Genomic DNA, 24,736 nt, shown 5'->3' with positions numbered 1-24,736 from the left:
TGACGTTGCACCTGTCAACTTTGCAAGCTCAGTCAGGAGGAATTTTGGAAGTTCTCCATATGTTGAAGAAATGTGATTGACCTTCAGTAGCTTAATCATCGCCATCGCATCGATGATCCAAATGCTGTTTGCTGTGATACTGTGGATGTCTGGGTCTGGCGTCAGATGAGATTCTATATGATGCATGAGATTTGCTGTGGGATATTTCACGAGAGATCCACTGTGTGTTGAAAGTGCTAGTGGGAGTGGGCAAAGGCCATCATCCTGATAAATAATATACAAAATAAAAATAACCTTCCATGAGTCAAGTGGATGCTTTTACTGCACGTAGTTGTTCTGCCTTGTTCAATTTCGTGATCGCAGTGAAGTGCTGGCAGCATTTGTGGTGGTCGCCAACAAGGCTGAAACAGAGTCTCAGTCTGTCACTCAATGTTTGGTTGGTCTCCAAATCAAATTTGGACCAACCTTCAGTTGCTATAGTCACAAAATCCCACCTTAGACTCATCCATCTTTCAGCACATTGTCCAAGTTTGATCCAGGGGCTCAGGAGAAGGGATGAAATATTTAATTTTCTTGAACGACAACCACACATGCAACAATTCACGATAAGGGGTGCACACCTGTTGCGCAAGGCTTGCTGACGTGATTGGTGCACGCAATGAGTAGTAGCGTTATCCCTGATTGACTGAAGGATGTTGAGGTGGTGATTTATACTGTGACATAGTGACGCATCAAATTGATTTCCGTTTTTTTGTTAAATTTTCGAATATGTGCACCTTTTCTGCAATAATAACATTCGGATCTGATTCAAAAATATAATAATATTTCCTTTTATCTCAAATTCATGTCGTGCCACTGAGGTTGTCAACGAAATTTAAAGACAATCAAGGTCAACCCACAGCCTTAGAACGCATCTCAACAAAATTCAAACACCAACTCTTCCAAGCATTTAAACACTGCATCGGTCTCATGTCAAACAAGGCAAGGTGGGCCGAGACATGTTAGATAAATGTGCCCTATCAAAATCAATCAAGCGGTGAAGCAGTTAGCCCCTTCAATAATGTCTGTTTGGAAAGAAAGCAGTAGATATCTGTATTCTTTATAGAGGAGGTTTGTTGGTGTTTCCGTTTGAAAAGTAAACTCCGAAACTGGTTGATGTCGAGATTGTAATATCTCAGACAAGGGAAATGCATGAGAACATGATATATTGGAGGGATGGGGGCACTGCATCTCTAGACTCTAGAGGGTAAGGAAGACACTTCTATACTGCATCCAGTCAATTGCTTGTACTACAATAATGCTGGATTATTAAGAGAACCCATTGATAACTGCTGCACTGCTCATCATATAATGTTACTATAATGGAGCAAACGTGGATGGCACCGAAACTCCAAAATTGAGATGTGGCACTATAGCCGGGATTCCAAATCATCTTCCTTTATCATACGATACTAGAAACAGTTGCTGCTTTCGGGAGTATTAGTAAGTCGACCACCCGCCCCCCGCCCCACCCCATCGCAGGAGGGTATTTTTTATTTAAAATAATGCCTTAGCCTTTGTAGCTATGTGAAAGGTGATATTAAATGATCTCCAACCCCATACCTTGGTGGATGTAGGGAAGTGTTTTAGGCCTCCACAAAAAAAATACTAATTTTCTTCAAAATGCCAACATGATTATAACAGCAACAGGCAATGCCGGCTACCAATGCTAGCAATTGATAAATTAAGGAGAAATAGTGGATTGGCACCATTATATTATGAAAATTGGTAATTTCGTTTTCATTTTGGTGATTGTTGTTTAACTTAAATATATCCAAGAGGAAGCCCCTGCATCGAGGCAACCCCACTGCCAATAGCTTAAAGGTTGGAATGAAACAAATGAAGCATTTCAAAATGCCAAATGGGATGCAGCCAGGGCACGCGTCAATCTGCCTGCAGCTTGGCAGCAGTTTTTCCCTCAACTGTTGGTACAGATGAGCAGCCGGAGGACAAACTGCTGAGTGAAAAATGTATCCCTAGCAACTGCACATTTTTGCAAGCTGTGCATACAAGAAGAGAGGATTCTCTATGGGAAAGATTAAATCATTGCTCAATGGGAACTAATACTCCATCGAGTCACAAGACGTCTGTTGAGCGCAGCAGGAGTCTGCACAAAAAGCCAGGATGCACAGAAGTCATTCAAAAATTGACTTAACAATGGTGCGATAATCATGCCCTGTCTTTCTGTATTTGCAAGCAAGCGTGGGAAGAATGAAGATTTAAAAAACAAAAAACATCAATTACAAGAAACAAGTATCAATCCATCATTACCTTATACTTTATCCCACTTTTCAATGAGAAACAAAATCTCAAAATACATTTATTAATGAGAAAATACAACCCGTCGCTTCGCTGACGGGGGTGTGAAAGGGGAAGGGGTGGAGAAAAAGAGAGGGGGAGAGGGAAAGGGGAGGGAGAGAGGGGAGGCAGAAAGGATGGAGGGAAGGGAGGGAGGGGAGAGGAGGGAGAGGAAGCGAGGAGTGGGTAAAGACGGGGAAGCGAGGAAGGGGAGAAGAGAGTGGAAGTGGGATGGAGGTGGAGAAAGTGACCCCTCCCACAGTGTACAGCAACATTTCATGAGGCAGCGGTGCGAGAGAGCGAGAGCGAGAGCGAGAGCGAGAGCGAGAGCGAGAGCGAGAGATGGGTGAGGCATGGAATGGAGGTGGCATGAGCAAAGAGTGATTTGTTAAGCTTAATAACCGAACACAAATTTAAAAAAATGTGATGTCAGAACAGCTGTACACACAACGACAAAACAGCTTATCAAGAAATCCAATGGCACATCTGCAAAAAAACTTTGATATTCCAGTTCCAGAAAATCTGTGGGAACATGAATTAAAAGCATGGACTGAAAACATGGAAGTACCACTCACATACGACCTAATGATCCCATCAAGTGTGACCATCAGAAACAAAGCATTGCCACCAGACATCATACTTGGGTACCAGAAAGAGAAGAAGACATTGCTAATGGAGGTGTTAATATCAGTGATTTTGGACTAAACAATGCAGAAATAAAGAAAATAACCAAGTACCAAGACCTCAAGAATGAAGTGAAAAGATCCAGGAAACTGAAAATGACAAAGTTGTACCAATGATCGTTGGAGCTATGGGAATGATGACAAAGAACCTCACAGAGATATTAAAAACCATCCCTGGGAATATTAATGCAAAGGAACTGCAGTTGGAAGCTGTCCGGGGCTCAGCGACGATCCTGAAGAGAGCCCTCGGCACAAAACGTTGAAAACAGAAAACTTCACAGCTTGGTCCATGAATCGTGACCCCTTACCGAAATGAAGGTGGATACTTTGAGCCCACCCTGGGAGAACTCCATTCCACATTTGGAAACTCGCATATATGAATATATCAATCAACACACACACACACACACACACACACACACACACACACACACACACACACACACACACACACACACACACACACACACACACACACACACACACACACACACACACACACACACTTTCAGACGTGGTAAGTCTATGTTTCACCTCCTGAAACACACCCATTGTGGAGATAGCAGACAACAGCAACTTGCACGTACACACATATGCACGCACATACACAAACACACACTAATGTGGAGCTTGATACTTTGAGACTTGGGAGGGCTTCATTCCACTTTCTGGAACCCACATATGGAGATAACGACCAACAACAACACACACACACACACACACACACACACACACACACACACACACACACACACACACACACACACACACACACACACACACACACACACACACACGTTGAGGCCTGGGAGGGCTGCATTCCACTTTCTGAAATCCCGATATGGAGATAACAACCAATGACTAATGACCAATGACCAATAACATGCACACACACCGGTGCCAAATGCCATTGTAGTTATACAGTTTATATACATACACACACGTGCAAATGTGCACACATGTGCAAGTATACTCACGCATCAAGGAAATAGAAATGACAAATACAAATATTTACCTTGAAACAGCGTTCTTTGAAAGAGGATTTAAAGTGGGTAATTAGCGAAAATCAATTTTAAAATGTACCAAGCCACAGAACACAAAATGTCAATCTATACTTTATCCCTTCACAGCAAGAACAAACATGGCGAACACCTGGTCGGACAGACCTTATTGTTTTTTTTAAACATGTATCGATGTTGAAGTGAAAGGTGGATAACAATAGGAGATCACACAAAAAGGATAAACAAAGCGATGTTCTGTAACAATAAAATTGCACATTTTCAGTGGATGAGACACCGCCCGAGGCACCAATAGTCCAGGAGCCCAGAAGGTTTATTCAAGTGAAAAGCGCCGGAACGTTTGACCTCATGGGCTGATGGGGTCATCCACCAACATCACAAAAATGCATTGCTGCCGGGGTGACCTGTGGCTTTCCCCCCAAAATCACTCAATTAGTGACGCAATTACCGAAAAACCTAATTTCCTTTCATGCAAACTATGCATGATAATATCACGAACAAGCCGGTAGGCGACATGGGTGGTCGCTACATAATTGGATACGTCATACAGTTTTTGACGGATCGGGCTGAAATTTTTTGACAAAGAGGTTGATTATAGTGCACATAAAAGCTTGGAAGCCGATTTTTGATTTTCGAAAAAAAAAATATATAAATATTTTTGGGATTTTTTTAAAAATTTCAAGGTCCTGTTGCTAGGCAACGGTGGCGTCCATAGCAACGGTGCTCAAAAGCATACAACTAAGTCCTGGTATGAACCTACCAGTCAAATTTCATCAAAATCGGTTGACTCCTCTGGCCTCCAGAGCTGTCCATTACATACATACAGACAGACAGAAAACCTGAGAATAACGGTAGTCTTGCGACCACCCAATAAAGTGTCCATACCTATTTTTTCATGGTCAATCATTACCCTGATGCTATGCATATTGCTAGAAAATGTATAGTTTACCACATAAATGCATAGTTCATCCACTAAATTAGCGACGCCATTACCGAAACCTCACTATCTGAAAAACTGTGTGATAATATCACAAATAAGGGGTCTATACCAATATTTTTATGGTCAATCATGACCCTGATACCTGTGTTATTACTGGGAAATGTGTAGTTTACCATGTAAATGTGTAGCCCACCCGCTCATTAAGCGACGCCATTACCGGACAACGATATATGGAAAACTTGCAAATGTGCAATTCACATAATTAACTTGATGTCCTCTTGGCATTACAAGTCTTCTCTATCACTTTAGTCACTCTCATCACTGTCCTCACTTCAAGCATTATCTGACTCTTCCTCATCTATTGAATTATCTTCCACGCCATCCCCATCATCCTCATGTGGGCCTGTGAGGGACTCTGGAACTGAACTTCCTGGATACCAGTCTGGTTCAAAGCAGTTTTGAGACAACTTCCATCCATAGTCTGTTGGACTCGCCCCACCAGTTGGATCTGTCTGATCAGCTCTCTTCCAGATTCTTGCGACATAGTGCATCCTTTTCATATGATTACCAAGTGTCGGCGCACAGGAGAAGAGAGGCACAGTTTATCTTCTTTATTCTGGCAAGGGGCTCCTTTTCGTCACCACCACCCATTCCCATGACCGCCTTGTATCTGGCTTCATTAATGTCAGAGGTTTTGAAGCCATACAGCATGCAGACAAAGGATGTAACAGCTTGGACATCGACCTCCTCAGCTGTTCGAGATCGCAATGCCATCACATGAGCTGCATCTGACTCCATCCGCTGGAAGGGCTTCACTTTGCCCTTTCTGTAGAAACACGATGCGAAATCACAACCAGTCAAGGCATGAAGGCCGATTCATGCTTCAGTGATACCAGTCTGTTTCTTCTCAATAATGTCAGCTAGTTTAGTGACATCAATGTACCTTCAGTAGTTGCCAGATCCATAGTCCATGATGATCTTGATCCCTTCCGACCTTCCAGAAAGCCCAAGCAGAATGATGAAGACGTCCGTATCAGTGGACCTTACTAAAATGTTACCAGTGGAAATGTTGTTTGCGTGAAAGGCAATGAGTGTGTCAGCTTCTTAATGTTGACATTGGAGGTGATTCGGTTCCTCTATTTGCAGCACATCATCCTCGTTGTTCTTCATCTCCATACACACACCACCAGGTGAAACATACAGTGTTTTTCTTCCAAGAATTGAACCATATTGGAGCTTCTTCCATTCCTCCATTACAAACCGGACAAACTCTTCCTTGAATGATCCACTTTTGAGTAACTCTGTGCCACTCTGTCGCTGAGCCTGGTCAGGTCCATTAATGATGAATGATTGAGGGGTAATTGAACGACGCAGGTTTCGCTCGGTATCTTTGATTGATGGTGACTGGTACTTGTCGAGCACTAAATGGATTTGCTCCCCACGATACAAACATACTTTTGCCAAAAGATCCTTTGCCATGGTTGCATATGTGGACTTGCTGTGCTGCAGCATGGTTTCATGGAGGATAATACTGCCATCAATCACTGCGGCTGTTATTGGGGGAAGACTGTTGTCATCGAGAAACACTTCCTGTCTGCTTTCAAGTTTATTTGTGAGAGATGCCTTGTCCGTCTTCAGGGGAGTTCCATCGCTATGGGCAAGAGAAAGTGGTACTTCAGTAACCGGGTAGCTAAGAATGTGATGCAGATCAAGTGCATCGCTTGCTCGGCAGCAACAGCTAAGATTCGTCCAAAGACATCCCCGACTCCCTCTGCCGCATTCGCCCTTTGTGCTGCGGTCTTAGATTGCTTCACATTCTCTGCAGCAAAGTTCAACATTTTTATCCTTGCCACATAGTCACAATGACAAGTGTTATGGTATTTGGCTTCCTTTGCAATAAGATCTTCCCCTAGTCCAATGATCCTAGTATCACACTTATTCTTAGCAGCAAGGATTGCCTTGCTCCCATCTGTGGTCAAACATTGGCTGAGGGGTTCATTTTTCTGCAACTTCCTCTTCCTCTTCTGTCCACAAAAAGACATTCCTGTCCAAGGACGCCTCTCGTGCTGGTTAGAAGGATGATCGGAACTTGAACGAGTGGTCTTCTGAGGTGGTTCAGATGGTTCTGTGCTTGGAGGTGCTCCTCTCTTAACAGCACAGAATCGACTGAGGCAAACTGAGTGGTAATATTTGCCTTCTGGGCCCTCGGCTGTTCTGATCTCTTCCGAGGTGTTCGAAAACTTGTCACTTTGAATTGCCTTTCGCCGTCTAGCAGCATTTTGGGCTGTTTCCCAGTTGCTGGAATTGAAACACTTCAGGGCACATTTCTTTTCTCCTCTTTCTTTGCAAATTATACAAATGGGGGTGTCATTTGCCATGATCTGTAAATAACAAAAAGGGACAGAGACCAATGCATTATTTGCCACATTGTAACAAAAGACAGAGATGGTAAGACTCCAGTAGGCAACTTTCAGGGTGAACGCAAAATTTTCAAGCACTAGAGTTGGCATTGTAATATTTCACAATAAAAACATGGGTATAGACACCTTATTTGTGATATTATCATGCAGTGTTTTTCAGATATTAATGAAAATGGGTTTTTCCGCAATGGCGTTGCTAACTGAGTGGGTGAACTAAACATTTACACGGTAAACTATACATTTTCTAGCAATAATGCAGGTGTCAGTGTAATGATTGACCATTAAAACATAGGTGTAGTCACCTTATTCATTATATTATCATGCACATTTTTCCAGATATTGAGCAAAATAGGTTTATCGGTAATGGCGTCACTAATTGAGTGATTTCGGGGGAAAAGCCACAGGTCAGACCTGGCAGCATTGCATTTTTGTGATGTCGGTGGATGACCCCATCAGCCCACGAGGTCAAACGTTCCGGCACTTTTCACTTGAATAAACCATCTGTGCTCCTGGATGACAACCACGCGGCACTGCGGGAAATAATAAAGGTGGAAACGTACGATGTGAGGTTGAAATCGATGTGAGATTGAAAGCGCATGTACTTTTTCCCAAAACGAACAACTAAGCAGCTTGGAGGGTGCTCGCCAAGTGGCTTAAACACTCAAGCAAGCACTCCAATGAAACAGTTGACCAGAAACAGCTCCCTTGGCACGCAACTGGCAATCACCGAACCGTCATATTAAACATGCACCTCCTAGAGACGCCCAAAATGTCACATATGTTCGAATTGGACAAATGAACACTTTTCTAGGAGTCGGAACTGCTTGGAGTTCGATTCTGGAGCTTAAACTTTGTAATTGTTCTTTGTTTAAGAGATACTCGTGGCGATCGCACGTGTGGAAATGAAATAAAACAATGAACGCTGACGTCTCCGGGCATTGAAAAGCACTGCAATGTACCCGGCGATTCATAGCTATGATGAACAGCTTGTTTCAAGTTGTGGCTTGTTCCAAGTCAAGGTAAGGTTGAGCAGGACAAAAAACATGGCGGCTTCAGACCTCAGCGAGGTTACCCAGGAAATGCCTTAAGACCCCAGAGAGTGAGGTGGCCAAGGATCGCCTGATGAAGGATACAATTAAATAAGGCCATTAATTATCTTCAAAAGGTGCGTTTTAATTCACCCAAACACTCAATTTTCACTCTTGCACTTCCTTGGAGTTTTCTTAGTATGCATGCAAAGATTCAGGCTGCGAGGTTTTATAGTTTTGGAGTCATGGAGGAGACACACACTGACACACACACCTCTTATAGGAAAGACTATGGATGATTTGTGATACCGCATAACACCGGTGACACAATGTTTCACATTTACATTGAGAGAATTGGGGTCTTCCCCCCACCCTGAATCCTTTCCCTCCCGACAGAAACCATACTTGGAGTTCTCTTAGAAAACATGCTAAATTTGGTTCAGTTGTATTTTTAGTTGTTGAAGCATATATAAACAAATATATAAATATATATATATATATATATATATATATATATATATATATATATATATATATATATACATACAAATTCACTTTTATAGTATAGATCAGAGAGCAAATGGAAAAGACAACATCATTCCGCACTGGGCATAAGGAAAGCTTGTTTTTGTATCAAAACAACAGTTTGGCAAATAAAAAAATTAACATTCCAAGGAATGCCTCGTGACATGAAGCATGCAGAACATTCCAATGGATAAGCATTACACATGCAAAAGAACACTGTTTTCTGAGTTTATCTTTTAATTTTAGCTCACAAACATGTTTTTATTCCTCACTCAAAAAGGTCACAGTTTTGTTTTTTTAATACAAGATTGAGACTCACGGAATAGCGAGGTGACACATTTTGAAAATTCTCCTACCGGGGCCCTTACTAAAGGATGCTGTAATTTTAAAAGCAATTTACAAAATAAATTCTAAACATACACCAACTAATTATTCAACAGAGTGGACAGTGATAGAACCAGGGGTCATAGCCTGAGAGTAAAGAAGAGGAGAGTTAAGACGGTAGTAAGGCGGTCCTTGGAAAGGTGGTGGCAGCAGAAAAAGTAGACAAGTTTAAATCAGAATTAGATAGGTACCTGTAAGTTATGGAGAGAGAGGGGTGTGGGGATGGTGATAAGACTTTTAGGTAGTTTGAGCATTGTTGGGTGATTGTATATGGAGTGCTGTTGGTGGGGGTCTTGTCAAGGGGGGGGGGGGTTGTGTGGTTGATGTTGTGTGTTTTAACCCAAGCCCATGCCCCCTCCTCGAGGGGAAGAAAAGGAAGAAAAAAATCTACAAAAAAAGCAAACCGCCCCCCCCCCCAAAAAAAAACCAAAAAATATTTATTTATTTCATTATTTAAAACCTTTTTTTTGCATTTTCTTCCTTGGATCTGGTGTGGATGGATTATTGTAGTGTTCGTGCAGGCATGGTGGGCTGAATGGCCTCCACCTGTGTTGGATTTCCTTGTTATACTCAAACGCACAAATGCAGACCTGTCAACCCCAAGTTATGAAAAAGCGTGAGAATGTAAAATGTGTCCAGTGAGGTCGTGAAGTGCCCGAAAAATCTAGGGTGGTCTGGGGGCATAACTCGGGCACCATGAACAGATTACATATCCCTGCCCTTATGTACATCAGCAGCACAGCTGCACCTCAGTAATGATGCAATTGGCAGGCTGAGTTCAGAATTGAATCCCAGCCCAATACGCATTTCCTAACATCCTTGACAGTACTCCGTCAGACTGTGGATGAAATTTTTTTAAATGGCTTGAAGCTCAGGTGTGCCAAGGAAGAGACCCAAAAGCTTGAATGAAAGGACTTCAAAAAAATCATTATTTTATTAAAATTGAAGTGCATTTGATCCATTTCTGTCTTTTGAGGCCCAAATCAAGAGAGTGTATCAAACTTCATTTTTACACCTCAGAAACATTGCCAGATTGAGATTTTCCTGAAAAATTCCTGATGCAGAAAAGCTCATGCATGCATTTACCTCTTCTAGGCCCGATTACTGTAACTCGCTCTTTATTGGTCTACCTGCCAAATCCCTTCAAAAGATGCAATATGTTCAGAATAGTGCTGCACGGGTTTTAAGCAAATCTAGGGGAAAAAGAGCACATCATTGGCAGTAAAATATCGAATCGAGCTTAAAATTTTACTTTTGGTTTTTAAGACCTTACATGGCACCAGCCCCACATATTTGCAAGGTTTACTTGGTCATCACACATCTGCATGCACCCTTTGGTCGAACACTGCTAGACTTCTAACTGTGCCCAGGACGCAGTTTCGCACCATGGAGAATCCAGCTTTTTGCTCGGTTGCACCCCGTGGAATAAGCTCCCAGATCACATGAAGGCATCCAGTTCTATTACAGTTTTTAAATCTAGGCTTAAAACACACTTTTATTCCCTTGCTTTTAAGTAATCTGCTTTGTAATAAGGATTGGTCAAGGATGTTATTATTTTTACTAGAAGCTCCCGCTCCCAATGGAAGCTGTCAAGGGGGTCATGTTCTTATATTTATGCCTATTTTACTCCAAGGGGTCCCAGGATTACACACCCAAAAAATGTTTGCGATCGGTTAGGCCGTTTTTGCGGTACCTGGGAACAGACAGATGGACAGATGGTGAATTATAGTAAGAAGATTGTATTGTATGTAATTTGCCATATTCATTGTTATTTATTTTGAATGTGATTTGACTTTTTCTATTGTTATTTGTATTTTATGTTATTTGATATATTTATTTACATATTTTTTCTCATTGATATTTGTTTCCTTTTTAATGTTCATGAGTAGATTTCCCATCCCATGGACAGGTGACAGAGGTGACGGTGGTCACGTGGTTTTGTTGCCCTTCATCGTTCGGAGATCTGCAGTCGTGATTTCGTTCCTTTGTCACGTGCCATTTTTTCCGAATGAGGCGTTGATTACTGAGTGACTTTTATGGGGTTGTAATTGAAGATAGTCATGCGGAGACCCCAAATATGTTGTCATAGCATTTTTTTGAAAATGTAGTGCAGTAACAGGTGATAATGAGCGAGTACATACATTTTCGCTCATAAGCTAAAAAGTAGATCGATCAAGAGTCATGCATACCAAGTACAATATAGCTGAATTTTGTGGACCGTTGACGCTTCATCTAAGAGGATATAAACATTTAGCTCAATTAATTACCTTCGCATTCTGTGAAAGGTTATGTTTTGGTCGGCGTGTATTTATTTATTTGTAATCTTGTGATTCGTATAACTCAAAAAGTATTAAACCGAATTGCATGAAATTTGGTGGGATGATTGGTTATTAGCCAGGAAGCATTCGATTAGATTTTGGGATCGTTCGTGTCAAAGGTCAAGGTCAAGGTCACGAAAAGGTCAAAATTGTCTTTTTACGATAACACGGTTAATTTTTATTCAATTTGCATGCAACTAACGCCAAAATGTTCAGAATTCAACGCCTCATCTTGTGATATGCAATATGACACAATGACGCCCATACTCTTGCTACCGGTTAGGGGTCAAAGGTCAGGGGGGGTCACAACCTTGAAAAATATGCGGTTTTTGTCATAACGCGGTCAATTCTTGTCCACTTTACATGAACCCAGCACCAAAATGTTCAGAATTTAATGCCCAATCTTGTGACACAATGACGTCATAACACATGCCACCGGTTGGGGTAAAATGTCGGGGGGGGGGGTCACGCCCTTTAAAAATATGCGGTTTTCGGCATAACTCAGTCAATTCTTATTCGATTTGCATGAAACCAGCATCAAACGAGATTACCTTCTCTTGTTGAAACGTTGTATTCACCGAGCTTGCGAGTGAAGACTCGCCAAAACGACGTGAGTTGATTGTTGTTTAGTCCGTAGCCCCCGAAAGTCGGGGGGGGGTCATGACATTATAGATATGTGGTTTGTGTCATAAGACCATTCATATGAAACCAGTTCCCCACACTCACACCAAGAACAAAAAAAGTAGCGGCGGCGAAGGTATGAGCTCTATAAGTGCCCGTTCTAGTTATAGTATAGATTTGACTCTATTCTACTTTTATTCGTATCAAATTTCTATTTTTTCTTTCTTTTCTTACTTGACCAACTGGTTTTTCCCTTGTTCAGTACTTTGAAATTTCTTTGCACTTGAAAAGCGCAATATAAATAAATAAATTATCATTATTATTATTATTTTAAGGGTGGTGTATCACACTGCTTCAGTAGCGCTAAATTCTGGATTTTGTAACAATCTTTTAAATCATTATTTTAATAAAATTGAAGTATATACCTGAATACTGTGTTGGGTATTGTGTTCTCTGCACTTTCAAGTTGAATACTGTATATGTATGTTTATTTAACGTTTTCTTTCTTCACCAACATTTCCATAAATATGATGCAAACTGGGGAGGTCACGTATTATCAACCTCCAAGTATGATCATTAAAATGAGTTTTATAATACGTCGATGACTCCTTACATTATACATTTCTGAAGAGTACGTTTAGAAGCACCATTACCAGTGCACTGCCAAGCAGATTTCAGAGAATATTTACAGGTACAACATGGCTCTGACAATAACTAACTGGAGCGAAGTCGATACCACGCCATCGCAAATCCCCCACGCTTCCCATATGAAGCAAAGGTTGAAAGATGGCAAAAAAAAGTTCCACCAGCAATGACCAACTATCAAATTTTGCATAAAAAATAATCTTCTCTTTTAACCCCTGTGACCCAAAGGCCCCACCCCCTTGAGCATGAACTTGGGGTCAAATCCTCCCCCCCCCCCCAAAAAAAAAACCATGAAATATTTCATGCATCCCCAATGTTGATTGCATAAACAAAGTTTCATTTAAAAAAGTTTTAAAATGCACCTGCATTTTTTGTGTTTGACCTTTTGACCCCACCACAAGGCCCCAGGGGGAAGGGGCAAAAATACTTTTTGCACAACCATCTCGGAGTTGATAGTGTGACAGACGGATGGACAGACAGACAAATTGAGCCAATTAAAATATTCTCCCCGTTTTATATTTTTAAAGCATTGGGATAAACAAATGAATAATTAGTTGTTGCCAAGAGCAGTGAACATGGAGTGGAGAAAACAAAGAACACAAAATTCCAATTGCAAATACAATTTGGTGGAGTGATGACAGTACCACTTGTTAATGAATTATGATTGAATATGACTGCAAAAACAACTGCTTATTGCATTTTGTTGTTGTGCAACAGTAGCCAAAATAAACAAGACAATTAATGAGAGCTGATGAGTTTTTGTATTGTCTGAACACTCCCCACCACCCAATCCCCCCCTCCCCATCCAGGAGATGATGTTTGCAACATCCAAAATAGTGAAAAACCAAGGACAATGATGAACGACTGTACATGCTCGGGGCCAACACGGGAAGCTAAAGAGAAAGGGAAAGAAATAAAATAAAATGGAGGGAAAGGGTTAAAAGGGCGAAGAATAATCAAAAGGTACAGGCCTGATAGTAAGATGTGGGGAGTAGTGGAGAGAGGGTAGCGGGGAGAGTAAGACCAAGAGAGGAGTGAGGAAAGACTAGAGGACACGGCCAAAGCGCAGTTATTGAGGAATCGTGCAAATGTCATCAGGTCCAGTTGGAGAGGACGTGTCAACATGAACTAGAAATTACTCAAAAAAAAACTTTTTGGTCAAAACAAGATCCAAAACTCGAATGACGTTTACATTGTTCATCGAACAGGCCAGTCTAGCAGCATGTGGTCCATTCTGTAAACTTCCAGGTGCATCTTTAAATAATTCACACAAGGCAAAAATGGATGTCCATGACAAGTGATCATCACCATGTTGCACAGTCCATAGTTGCTTTTGTTTTTGCCTGTTCAGTTGCTAAACTCTGGAAATACTGGTTAACTCGTCCCCCTCACCCTTTTACCCCTCTCCCCCACCTCCCCTTTTCTCATCTGTGGAATCGCCTCCATGAGTCTATCCAATCATATTCTTTTCTCCACTCCTTTAAAGTAGTAAGACATCACTACCTCATGTCATCCGCTATTTCGAGTCCCAATCTTTACTGTTCTAACTGGCTCTCCTGGGGCTGGCAGGGTAGCCCAGAGGTACGCACACTCGCCGCTAAGTAATCATCACAGTGTTTTACGGGCAGGGTGATTCATCAATGTATGTGCCTCGGATGGATGTTAAACTGGCATCCCGTCTGCTGACATTACTTTGTGGACGTCGAAGATCTCATGATGTCCATGAAGAATAAGGAAGCTGTTTCCGGCATGCTGGCCAAATTTCAAACTCCTGCCATAACCTACAGAGGGCATTGCATCAGTGGCACAGCTGCACCCCCAGCCAAAGATGCTACCCTGCAACCTTGTGCTGCAAAAAGAAGAAGACTGGCTCCCCTGTCATGTCCTACACCACCCGATCCACCAGCACTTTTCCTATATTCAATTTTCAGGCTTGTCAAGACTGTCTCTGGTGTATACTCCTCCTCCATTCCATCCCTCACCTCAAATAACATTACTCCAGATGAGATAAGGCAGAATGTGTAAACTCTGGCGTTACCTCAAACTCTCATGTACCCAACCCATCGGGCTCTGCCTTCGTGCTACCCCATCATATCCACTGTCTGCTGGACTTTGTATCCTTCTCGCACGAGAAGCTGAAGAAAGTTCTGTGTGACATTGACTCCAAGATGGCATCAGTGAGCATGTTCCCAAATCCTGCTTTGCCATTCTTGCTTCCCCTCTGTTTGCCTTATTTAGTCACTCCTTATCCTATGGCTGGCTGCCCTCTGAATGGAAGTCAGCAAACAATACTCTCATCTATAAAAAGGGTGCAAAAACAGACCCTACCAATTATAGATTCAGCTTGCTTCCAGTTACAAGCAAAATCATAGAATCCATCATTGCTTCTGATGTCATCTTTTGTGTTTTCAGACAGCAATGATCTCTAACCAACCGTTGGGATTCCATCCCAGTCACAACTCTGGACATGCTTCAGTCCTCTCTCAGCAGTGGTTGGAGGCCCTCAATCACAAAAAGAAAGGTTAGAAATAAAAATTCCATCCGAATCTGTGCATAACTTTTTGAGGGAACCTGTTCACAGACAGACAGACAGATAGATAGACAGACAAACAGAAAGCAGTGGAAACATAACCTCTGTCCACCTTTGATGGCAAATTAAATAAATAAATAAACCAGTAAGGAGGGTCAAAATGTTGTGTCCCAGGCTATGAAGTGAAACATGCCAGACATGGGAGTCCTTTTCAATGCAGTTTCTCCAGAGTGAATTGTTTTAATGAAGGAAGGTGAATTTATTAATGCCTTCGGAAAAGAGGTCTCATTTGTCTTTCTGAAAATGTTAAGGGAGAAAAACCTTTTCTCTCTTTATATAATTATGATTTATAAAACAACAACAACAACAAGAAAAAGTACAATGTTGACAGCTTACCAGGCAAGAAGGGAATCGTTCTCTGTTTGGGGTCTTTCTGTCCACCTTCAACTGGAAACTTGTCAAGGAGTTGCATCTGCAAAGTCCAGCAAGGTGTGATTGCATCAAAATAAAGCACAAGGTGTGATTTTCATGAGGGGTAAAACAAGGTTTATTTGTGTGTGGCGGCAAAATAAGGTCCCATAATGTGTGGTGGCAAAGTAAGGTGTGATCGTGCGTGGTGGCAAAGGAAGGTGTGATAGTGCGCGGCAGAAAAGTAAGGTGCAATCGTGCGCGGTGGCAAAGGAAGGTGTGATCGTGCGCGGTGGCAAAGGAAGGTGTGATCATGTGTGGTGGCAAAGGAAGGTGCGATAGTGCGCGGCAGAAAAGTAAGATGCAATCGTGCGTGGTGGCAAAGGAAGGTGCGATCGTGCGTGGTGGAAAAGTAAGGTGCAATCGTGCGTGGTGGCAAAGTAAGGTGTGATCGTGCATGGTGGAAAAGTAAGGTGCGAGGTGTGATGTGGAAGGTGTGATGGAAAATATATATATATATATATATATATATATATATATATATATATATATATATATATATATATATATATATATATATATATATATCACCATTTGAAAGCCTTTATCCCTGAGCAGGGGTCAGCTTTTTGCGGGCTCCAATCATGGAACCCTTTCTTGTAGGAAAGTTTTTATGGCCGGATGCCCTTCCTAACACCAACCCTTTAGTCGTGTTCATTTTGCTGACCTTCGGAAGGATGACAGGCTGAGTCAACCTCCCTGATGCTAACTCAGCGGCCAGCGGGGCTCGAACTCAGGACCCAAAGGATCCCAAGCCACCACCTTAACCACTAAGCCACACCAGGCTCATAATATAAATATATATATATATATATATATATATATATATATATATATATATATATATATATATATATATATATATATATATATATATACATTGTTGCGGTTGAGGAAATTTGCAAACCACCATTCAGGTCCCGTAGGTGAGATATCTCTGAAAGTACATGTGTAGTTAGCCCCAAACCCGTTGTTTAAAGGGAATAAATGTGATTCATTCGGGCTGCGACGCTTTAAGATAGCCGTTTTTCTGTTCTATCTTTATTTTGAACCAACCACGTCTCAACCGCCATGACACAACAACCACCAATCACAACGCCGCTGCACAACAACAACAACAACGCCAACAGCCACGATCTTTACCTTCACAACTCGCTCCCGCAAACATCGCATCACCGCCATTCCAAACGGCACCATGGCCATAAACCACCACCATAAACCCTCCACCACCTTCACCTCTCCTCCTTCTGCCGCCATTCCCGCACCACCTGTGAACGCCGAGCGTCAGGCTGTCCTGGGCTCGTACGGGACGCGCGCCGAGCCGCGAGTGCAAAATGCGGCATTTCGGAGGAGAATTCGGATCAGGAATGCTACACGCCCACTTCTGATCCGTCCAATCAGCAAGCGCGGGGCGGTTTGGCCCCGCCTCCAGGCGCGTCGGTGTAGAATCGAGATATGCAAATTCGAGGATCAGGGGAGATTCACGCCCCTTTTTCTCCGTCCAATGGGCGAGCGTGGCTCCACCCCCGAGCTCGTTCTGATCCAGAAATTTGCATATAGGTTCTCCTGCCGGCCTATAAAGCGCCGAACGCGGGGCGAATCTGGGGCAGTCAGTTTTTTGGTTGGAGAGCAGAGTGTGGCAGCGGCAGGGTCGAGTCGGTCTCGGCAGAGTCGGTTTGGGCAGAGTCGGCCTCAGAAGAGCGGAGAGTGTTTTGGGCAGAGTCGGGTCGGAGCGCGGAGTGGAGTCGGGAGGCGAGGGCGTACAGGTGGTTTGCTGCAGTCGGCTGAGGAGAATTGGGGAAGAGTCCGAGTAGCTCGGGTCCGAGGCAAGGAAGACGGCGGTCGGCGACGAGGTCGCGGTGGAATCTCTCGTCACGGGACCCAAGCAAGCCAGCTATCCTCTTTCCCCAGAGCATCAACAATTCCCCCCCCTTTTTTCCCCCGCGCTGAGGTAGTGTGAAAAGGGGGCCCCGTTCCCACCCCACTCCAAGCAGTGCCAACGAAACCCGCGAAGGAGCACGAAGTCGGGGCACCGCCGCGCTGCCACATTTGCGGCTCATCACAAAGACACGGGTAGGATCCACCCGGTCTCACGGACCTGACCGCTCTTTCAGGTCCCGCGCAAATATTGGCCCCCAGGCCCCGTCTGCCCCCTTGTCTTTGACGGTGGCCCTTTTCTTTTGTTTCTGTGTAAACCTGTGTGTGTGGCGCCAGTCTGGTGAAGTAAAACTGTGCAAGTGTTGCCGTGTGTACGCGTAGTCGGTTGTAGATCTGCATTGTTGTGTTTCTTTTGTTATATCTGCTTTTTGTGCATAATTGCTTTAACTGTATATGTGTGCTTTCCGTGTGCCGCGGAATAAATGTGCATCATGTTGAACTGTTTTCCCGTTTCGCTTCGTCTTTTCTTTAATTGAATCTCCATCTTGCTTCACGTAAAGGGTTGGTAGTGGGCTTAATACGCCCGATAATTTATCGGAACCGTCGAGGCCGACGATAACACCGCTCGGTTATCCCGATAGTACGGAACGGGTTGCTTAAGTGGCCCGTGTCTGGAGTCGACCTGCGGCGAGGTGCGATCGCCCGGTCTACCCTCCGCGTGGGTACTTAGGTAGGTCGAATTTGGCGAACAACCCTATCCCACGCGGGGGGCCGATTGGCACGATCGTGGTGAGGCCGAAAGGCCCACCCGTGACGAGCTCCCAGCATTAGTCCGAGAGGGTCACGACAGAATTGTCCGTCCGGTGGGCGACGTGCCGCGATTCGAGTTACGTGGCTGTTCGCACGCCGGCGGGCGCGAATTCGCAACTATATATATATATATATATATATATATATATATATATATATATATATATATATATATATATATATATATATATATATATATATATATATATATATATATATTCTCTTTAATTCCAAAGGCAAAAGAAAATGAGGATAATGATGTAAAGGTGAATAAAAAGAAGGAACTTATACAGGAATCACAATTAATACTTGTTTCAGGATTGCAGTAAGCATATCTATTTTTACATATATTTAAAATCAAATGATAAAAAGTAATCCATAATATTGTGATGATGCAGTAAAAAATAAATTAATAAATAAATAAAAACCCTGTCCCTTTGCCTTGATCTAATCTCAGGAGGGTAAAGAACTAGTGAATCCAACTTACTTAACATCATAAACTGGGTTTCGTTCATCTTGCAATACTGATACAATTTTCGATGCCCAACTCAATCCAGGACTTTCAAAATGACATAATCCGTCCCAGAATGCTCGGCACACATGCACATAAGCCCTTAGCAGCAATGTTCATTGGGACATGTTAACATATATCACCCTGCTTCATTACCAATTAAGTAATGGCTACCAACTCTTCGACAAAGGACATCTCCACGATGTGAAAATACGAGGACCATACCAAAAGTCATGCGCATCACTGGATTCCAAATGTTTGTGCAAAATATAGTAGAACGAGTTATTAGCGAAATCTATCCATTCCAATATGAACAAAGACTCGGCACATACACCCCACTATTGTTCCCACAATCAATGTGACAAAATGACCATCAATGACATATCGCTTTGCCAACATGCAGTGATTGAATTCCTCGTGAAGGAGAAAAACTCAGCTGGAGATAGCTACAGCTGATTGAATCAAGTGTACGGAGATGCCTGTGTGGGTGCTCGGAGTGTCAGAATGTTGGTGAAACACTTCAAAGACAGAAACACGGACAGTGTCGATCAGCCACACTGTGGTCGGCCGAGAAGCGCCACGACTAAACACAAAGACCAGAAAGTTTATGCCCTCATCAGTGAGGACTGAAAGGCGATGGTTAGGGAGATCGCAGCACAGCTTGGCATAGGACCCCATGCTGTACAGGAGATGATAGCGAACTTTGGATATCGGAAAGTTTGTTCCCGTTGGATTCCCCGTTTGTTTCGAGAGGAACACAAAAACACACACATGGGCATGTCATCACAGTTGCTTCAACGACAGGCTGCTGAGAGCGATGACTTCTTGTTCTGTATCATGACTGACAATGAAAGCTGGTTCTACCATTTCGACCAAGCAACAAAGACCAAGAATGGCGTCACTCCACATCTCTAAAAAAGAAGGCCAAAAGAGTGTCCTACGCCAGCAAAGCTACAGAAACCATCTTTTGGGATGCCGAGGGATAAATACTGGTTGATTTACTGCCCAAAGAGGAAGCCATGAATGTGGCTCACTATGTTCAGATACTCAAGAACTGAAATGAAAAAAAGCTGTCATCTTTCAAAATGACAATGCTAGCTAGACCTCACATTGCATGTCTGATATTGTAGGAAATCTCAAAGAATGGTTGGGAAGTGCTCCCCCCACTCTGGGGCAGTCCGGTCTTGGACCCCCTAATCTGTTTGAGCCCTTGAAAGATCACAAGAGAGGCCAGAACGATGAAAACGACAAAGAGGTCCAGACAGCTGTGTGTAGCTAGTTGTGAAGTGTTGGAACGGACTTAAAGCTCAGCACTATTTTTAAGCTCATGCAGCGCTGACAGAAATGCATGGATTGTTCTGGAGAATTTGTGGAAATGTGATGCGGTATGTCCAGTTACTCATGTCAATGTCAGTTTTCTAACATATACGTTTGTTTTACTGTACACTAAACGTGCTCATGACTTTTGGTACGGCACACGTATACAAAACCTCTGCTGGAAATTATTCACGTGGGAGCCAAATGTAGCAAGCAGACTTTCCTGAGGAAACTCTGTATTCGATTTGGGTATTTATTCATAGGAATGCACAGGGTAAGTTTAAAATGAACTTTTACAATTATATTTACCATTAATCATATTTGGGTGGCAGGGAGGGATGGCAGCTGTGAGGGTTGTTATAAACGTGTTTTTTTACTTGGTTCCGGGGCCACGAGGGAAATGATAATACATTTTTGCATCCACTGCGAAAAGGTGTGTATGCACGTGTGTTGCTCGATCATCTTAACAGGAAATGGTAGGAGCACGACACCTCTCATCTACGGATATTTCTTGTATTTCCATGTTTCCATGAGTCTAATTTGCATCCAGGAACACAACAACTATGGTTCACCATCATGAAATTGCCACTCTTTTGTTTAAATCCTGAAAATTTAAATTGTTTGAATTGCAGATGTCGCACGAACGACGGCAGGTTAAAAGTGCACACACTATCAGAAGGGAGTCACTGAAAAACCACACACAACTCGTGTGTGAAACGCCTCGTTAGCATTCATACTTATGACGTGTTGAATACACACACGATCTGTTCATGTGGTTATTTGAATATTCTTACTTTCGAGAAGACCTAACACATAAAATGTCATTTCGGCGAAAAAAATAAATTGCATGTTAATTTGCAACATGAACAATCAAAATTAACATCAAGCGAAGAGAGATTTAAATACACTTAACTGGCTGTATAATCTTACATGAAGGCTGCTTTCTTTACTCACCTCTGTATATGCTACTCTTCATGTTCAATTCTCCCTTTACGTCATTGATACAATTTGTAACCAACATTTTCTTTACTAATAAAGGCCTTTCACAAGGGTCAGTCAATATATTTATATTTGTTAAAAAAAATACAAATATCGTTTAAAAGGAGGGGAGTGGCTTTGAAGAAGAAAAATCGTTTCACACTCAGCATTTACTCATATCCCAAATGCAAATAACTATTCAAAGTGCCTTACGACAACTATGTTCTGTAATGCCAACACTGAAGTAGCAATACCAAAACTTCCATTCATCCATTGGGACTATACTCTGTACAGAGTGTTGGTGCTGCCGAAGCAGTCTCCTGGGATATTGGGCACAATCTTGGATGGGTCACCACTCCGACGAAGGATACTTGAATGGCTCAATCATCCCAGCAAGCTGGTACTCACTTTGCCAACCTTGGAAGGATGACAGGCCGAGTCAACCCCACCTGGTTCTAATTGAACAGCGAAACGGGATTTGAACTCAGGACCCTAAGATCCCAAGCCCACCACCCTAACCATTAAGCCAACACCAGGCATAAAAAGTGAATTGATTCTGGGGAAATAAATAAATGAATAAATAAATAATGAAATAAATAAATAAATAATGAAAACCGTTCAGCCCAGCAGAGGCATACGCTCCACCGAGTGCAGTTCTTTGCATGATGAGGTGAAAAATACAACATATATCCAATCTATAAGAAAGATATGTCTGTCACCATTTTTCTAAGAAATGGCCAAACAGATCTTTGTCAAACTTTTAGAGGTTCATCAGTGAGTGCCGGGAGTGTTTTAGGCAAAAAATAAAAAATCTAAAAAAATTCAAAAAAAAAAATTTGGATTTTTTTGCATTAAAATAAATAAATAAAACAATAATTGCTCTTTGGTGCCTAAGCTTTTGTAGCTATTTGGAAGGTAATTTATCATAATAAATGTCAGCATGTGTGTGTCCTCCAACACCAAAACCATGAAACCTAGCAGTTCAAAACTATCTATGTGTGCGTACAAAGGAACTCCAAGGGAGTGCCTGAAAGAAAACTGGGTATTTGGGTAAATTCAAACACCCCTTTTGAAGATAATGAACTCATCTCATCATGAAAAAAATAGGAGCATTGGACCTGTGACTTATCTGGGCCGGGTGAAATCCAAAAGTCATTAACATTTTAAAAAATGCATTTTTGGCTCTGAAATATTCCAGACATCAAATTTGGGTAAAAGTTGGTCTTCATACTCATCTTGGTAGGAGTCAACTTATTAAATAACAAAATAATTGATTGCATACATATTTTTTGAAAAAAATGATTTTTTGATGATTTTCTAAAAAAATGACGTTTTTTTGACACGAAAAAAGCCTGTTTTTAGAAAGCTCAATTTTTTTTTGAAAGCATCCCTCCAGTAAATTTTTGATTTGTAACGACATCATATCAGAAATAACTGTTCAGAATTAATTTTGACCATATGGAACAAAATAATTTTTCACCATATCACATGAACAATGAACATTTTTTTCCGTCCCTTCACAATGTACTTTCCCGAGAAGTTGGTTGGGACTGAACTTTCACTTAAAGTACATATAAAAAAATGCTATTCAGACATCTCCCATATAATTACAAATGCAGTAAAACAGATTTCATTTAATTTATATTTATAATGTATATAGACTCAAGGCAAGAAAATAAAAGTTAAGATTTCTCAATTTTATCGATTCCGTCCCTTCGCCACGATTTTTTTCCAGAATATTTTTTATGCATCAAGTAACTAATTTGAAATTTGGTGTACTTATGTAGCCCAACTCATCGCTTCAAATTATACTCTTTCCTGGAATTAATACCCTCAATCAGTTTTGAACTCGAAGATTATTGTACCATTTTCCGTCCCTTTGCTTTACGGGACTTTTGGATTTCACCCGGCCCTGGCCTAATGTTGTTACCCAAATTTGGTAGCATTCTGACTAGTGGGTTTAGAGAAGAAGATTTTTGAAGGAATTTATGTGATTTTCACAAAAATTTATGAAGACCTCCATTTTGACACACTTCCGGTCATGTAATTGACATGACCTCTGCAATTTAACATCACGGCCCTCTTCCAAATGTGGAACCCAAATTTGGTAGCATTCTGACTGGTGGGTCTGGAGAAGAAGATTTTTGATGGAATTTACTAAGTCCGCCATTTTGACCGGCTTAAAGTCATGTGACCAGCACGAGCTTTGAAATCCCTGTTACCAGTCAGCAGTTGTACCTTGCTGCCAAATTTCAGCAGGATCGACCCAGCGGTTTGGCCGGAGAAGTCAACATAGGAGATGGACTGACGGACGGACAGACGGTGCACGATGACGATACCTTTTCTGGCATTCCAATTACAGATAAGCTAAAAACAAAAACAGTCGCATCATTGGTCAGCCCGCTCTCCGTCACAGGGGTCTTAAGCTGCCATTTGTTTCGGTCTCGTCAAAAATGCCTTGCTTTGGAACCACGATGTACTCTCACGGACTAATTCAAGTATATAATCAAAATCCGTTTTCAGATTTGAGGATTGGAGAATATTGACTAATTAAGTGTTGAAATATGGAATGAAATCTTAAAATTTAAAGAAATGAATGATTCTTAAAACAAAGCGTATTTACGTATTCACTTTAAGCAAGCAAGTCTGTGATCCCTCCTTCTCCATATTTACACAAGAAAATGTGAAATTGCAAAAGCCTTACACATCACTTTTTCTATTGTTCGGATAATTATATCGAGTGAAAAAATATTAAGGAAGGTGCTGAAAGTGTAACTTTATTGAGTGCAATGAAAATAATGAACCAGCGGGAATGCAGCGAAGGCCCCTGCAACTGTGTTGTCCGTGGGGGAAATCTCTGGAGTTAGGAAGGCAAAATAAATTAAATTAAAGATCAAATTAAAAGAATGATCAACACAATGGGAAGATTAGAATGAGTAAAGCACTGGGACACTGGAGAAAATATTGGAATAATATTTTAATTCATTTAATCTTTTAAAAATTTCCTCACTGCCCTCCTCCCTTGCTCCCACCCCTTCTCGCACCAATACCCTCCCAGAGTGAATAGCAATGTGTGGTGATACGTCTCTCTCCGCCCCTCCTCACTCTCCCCCCCCCCCATCTCTTCTCTCTCCCTCCTCCTCTCTCTCTCTTTACTCTCCCCCTCACCCCTCCATCTCTTTTTCTCTCATTCCTACAACCCTTCTCGTACCCCCTCCCTCCCAAAGTGCATAGCGACGTGTGGTGAGGCGTCACTCTTCCACCCCCCCCCCACCAAACATCACACCACACTCCCCCTTTGCTTTCTCTTTCTTTCGCTCCCAT

General features: G+C 42.1%; 1 protein-coding gene across 7 annotated transcripts in view; it reads right to left on the bottom strand.

Annotated features, from left to right (window-relative positions):
• Positions 1 to 24,736, bottom strand: part of LOC147015234 (SH3 and PX domain-containing protein 2B-like) — a 155,083-nt gene that overhangs the window by 98,982 nt on the left and 31,365 nt on the right. For all 7 annotated transcript variants that reach the window (XM_085849799.1, XM_085849800.1, XM_085849804.1 and 4 more), the window contains exon 3: positions 15,847 to 15,922. In XM_085849799.1, the coding sequence (XP_085705925.1) occupies positions 15,847 to 15,922 (76 nt within the window). The remainder of the gene's footprint in view (positions 1 to 15,846; positions 15,923 to 24,736) is intronic.

The sequence above is a fragment of the Eptatretus burgeri genome, chromosome 12 (assembly GCF_056783735.1).
Source record: "Eptatretus burgeri isolate ZD-2024b chromosome 12, Ebu_testis_v1, whole genome shotgun sequence".
Classification (NCBI taxonomy): Eukaryota; Metazoa; Chordata; class Myxini; order Myxiniformes; family Myxinidae; genus Eptatretus; species Eptatretus burgeri.
This window is presented reverse-complemented; position numbering and strand designations above follow the sequence as displayed.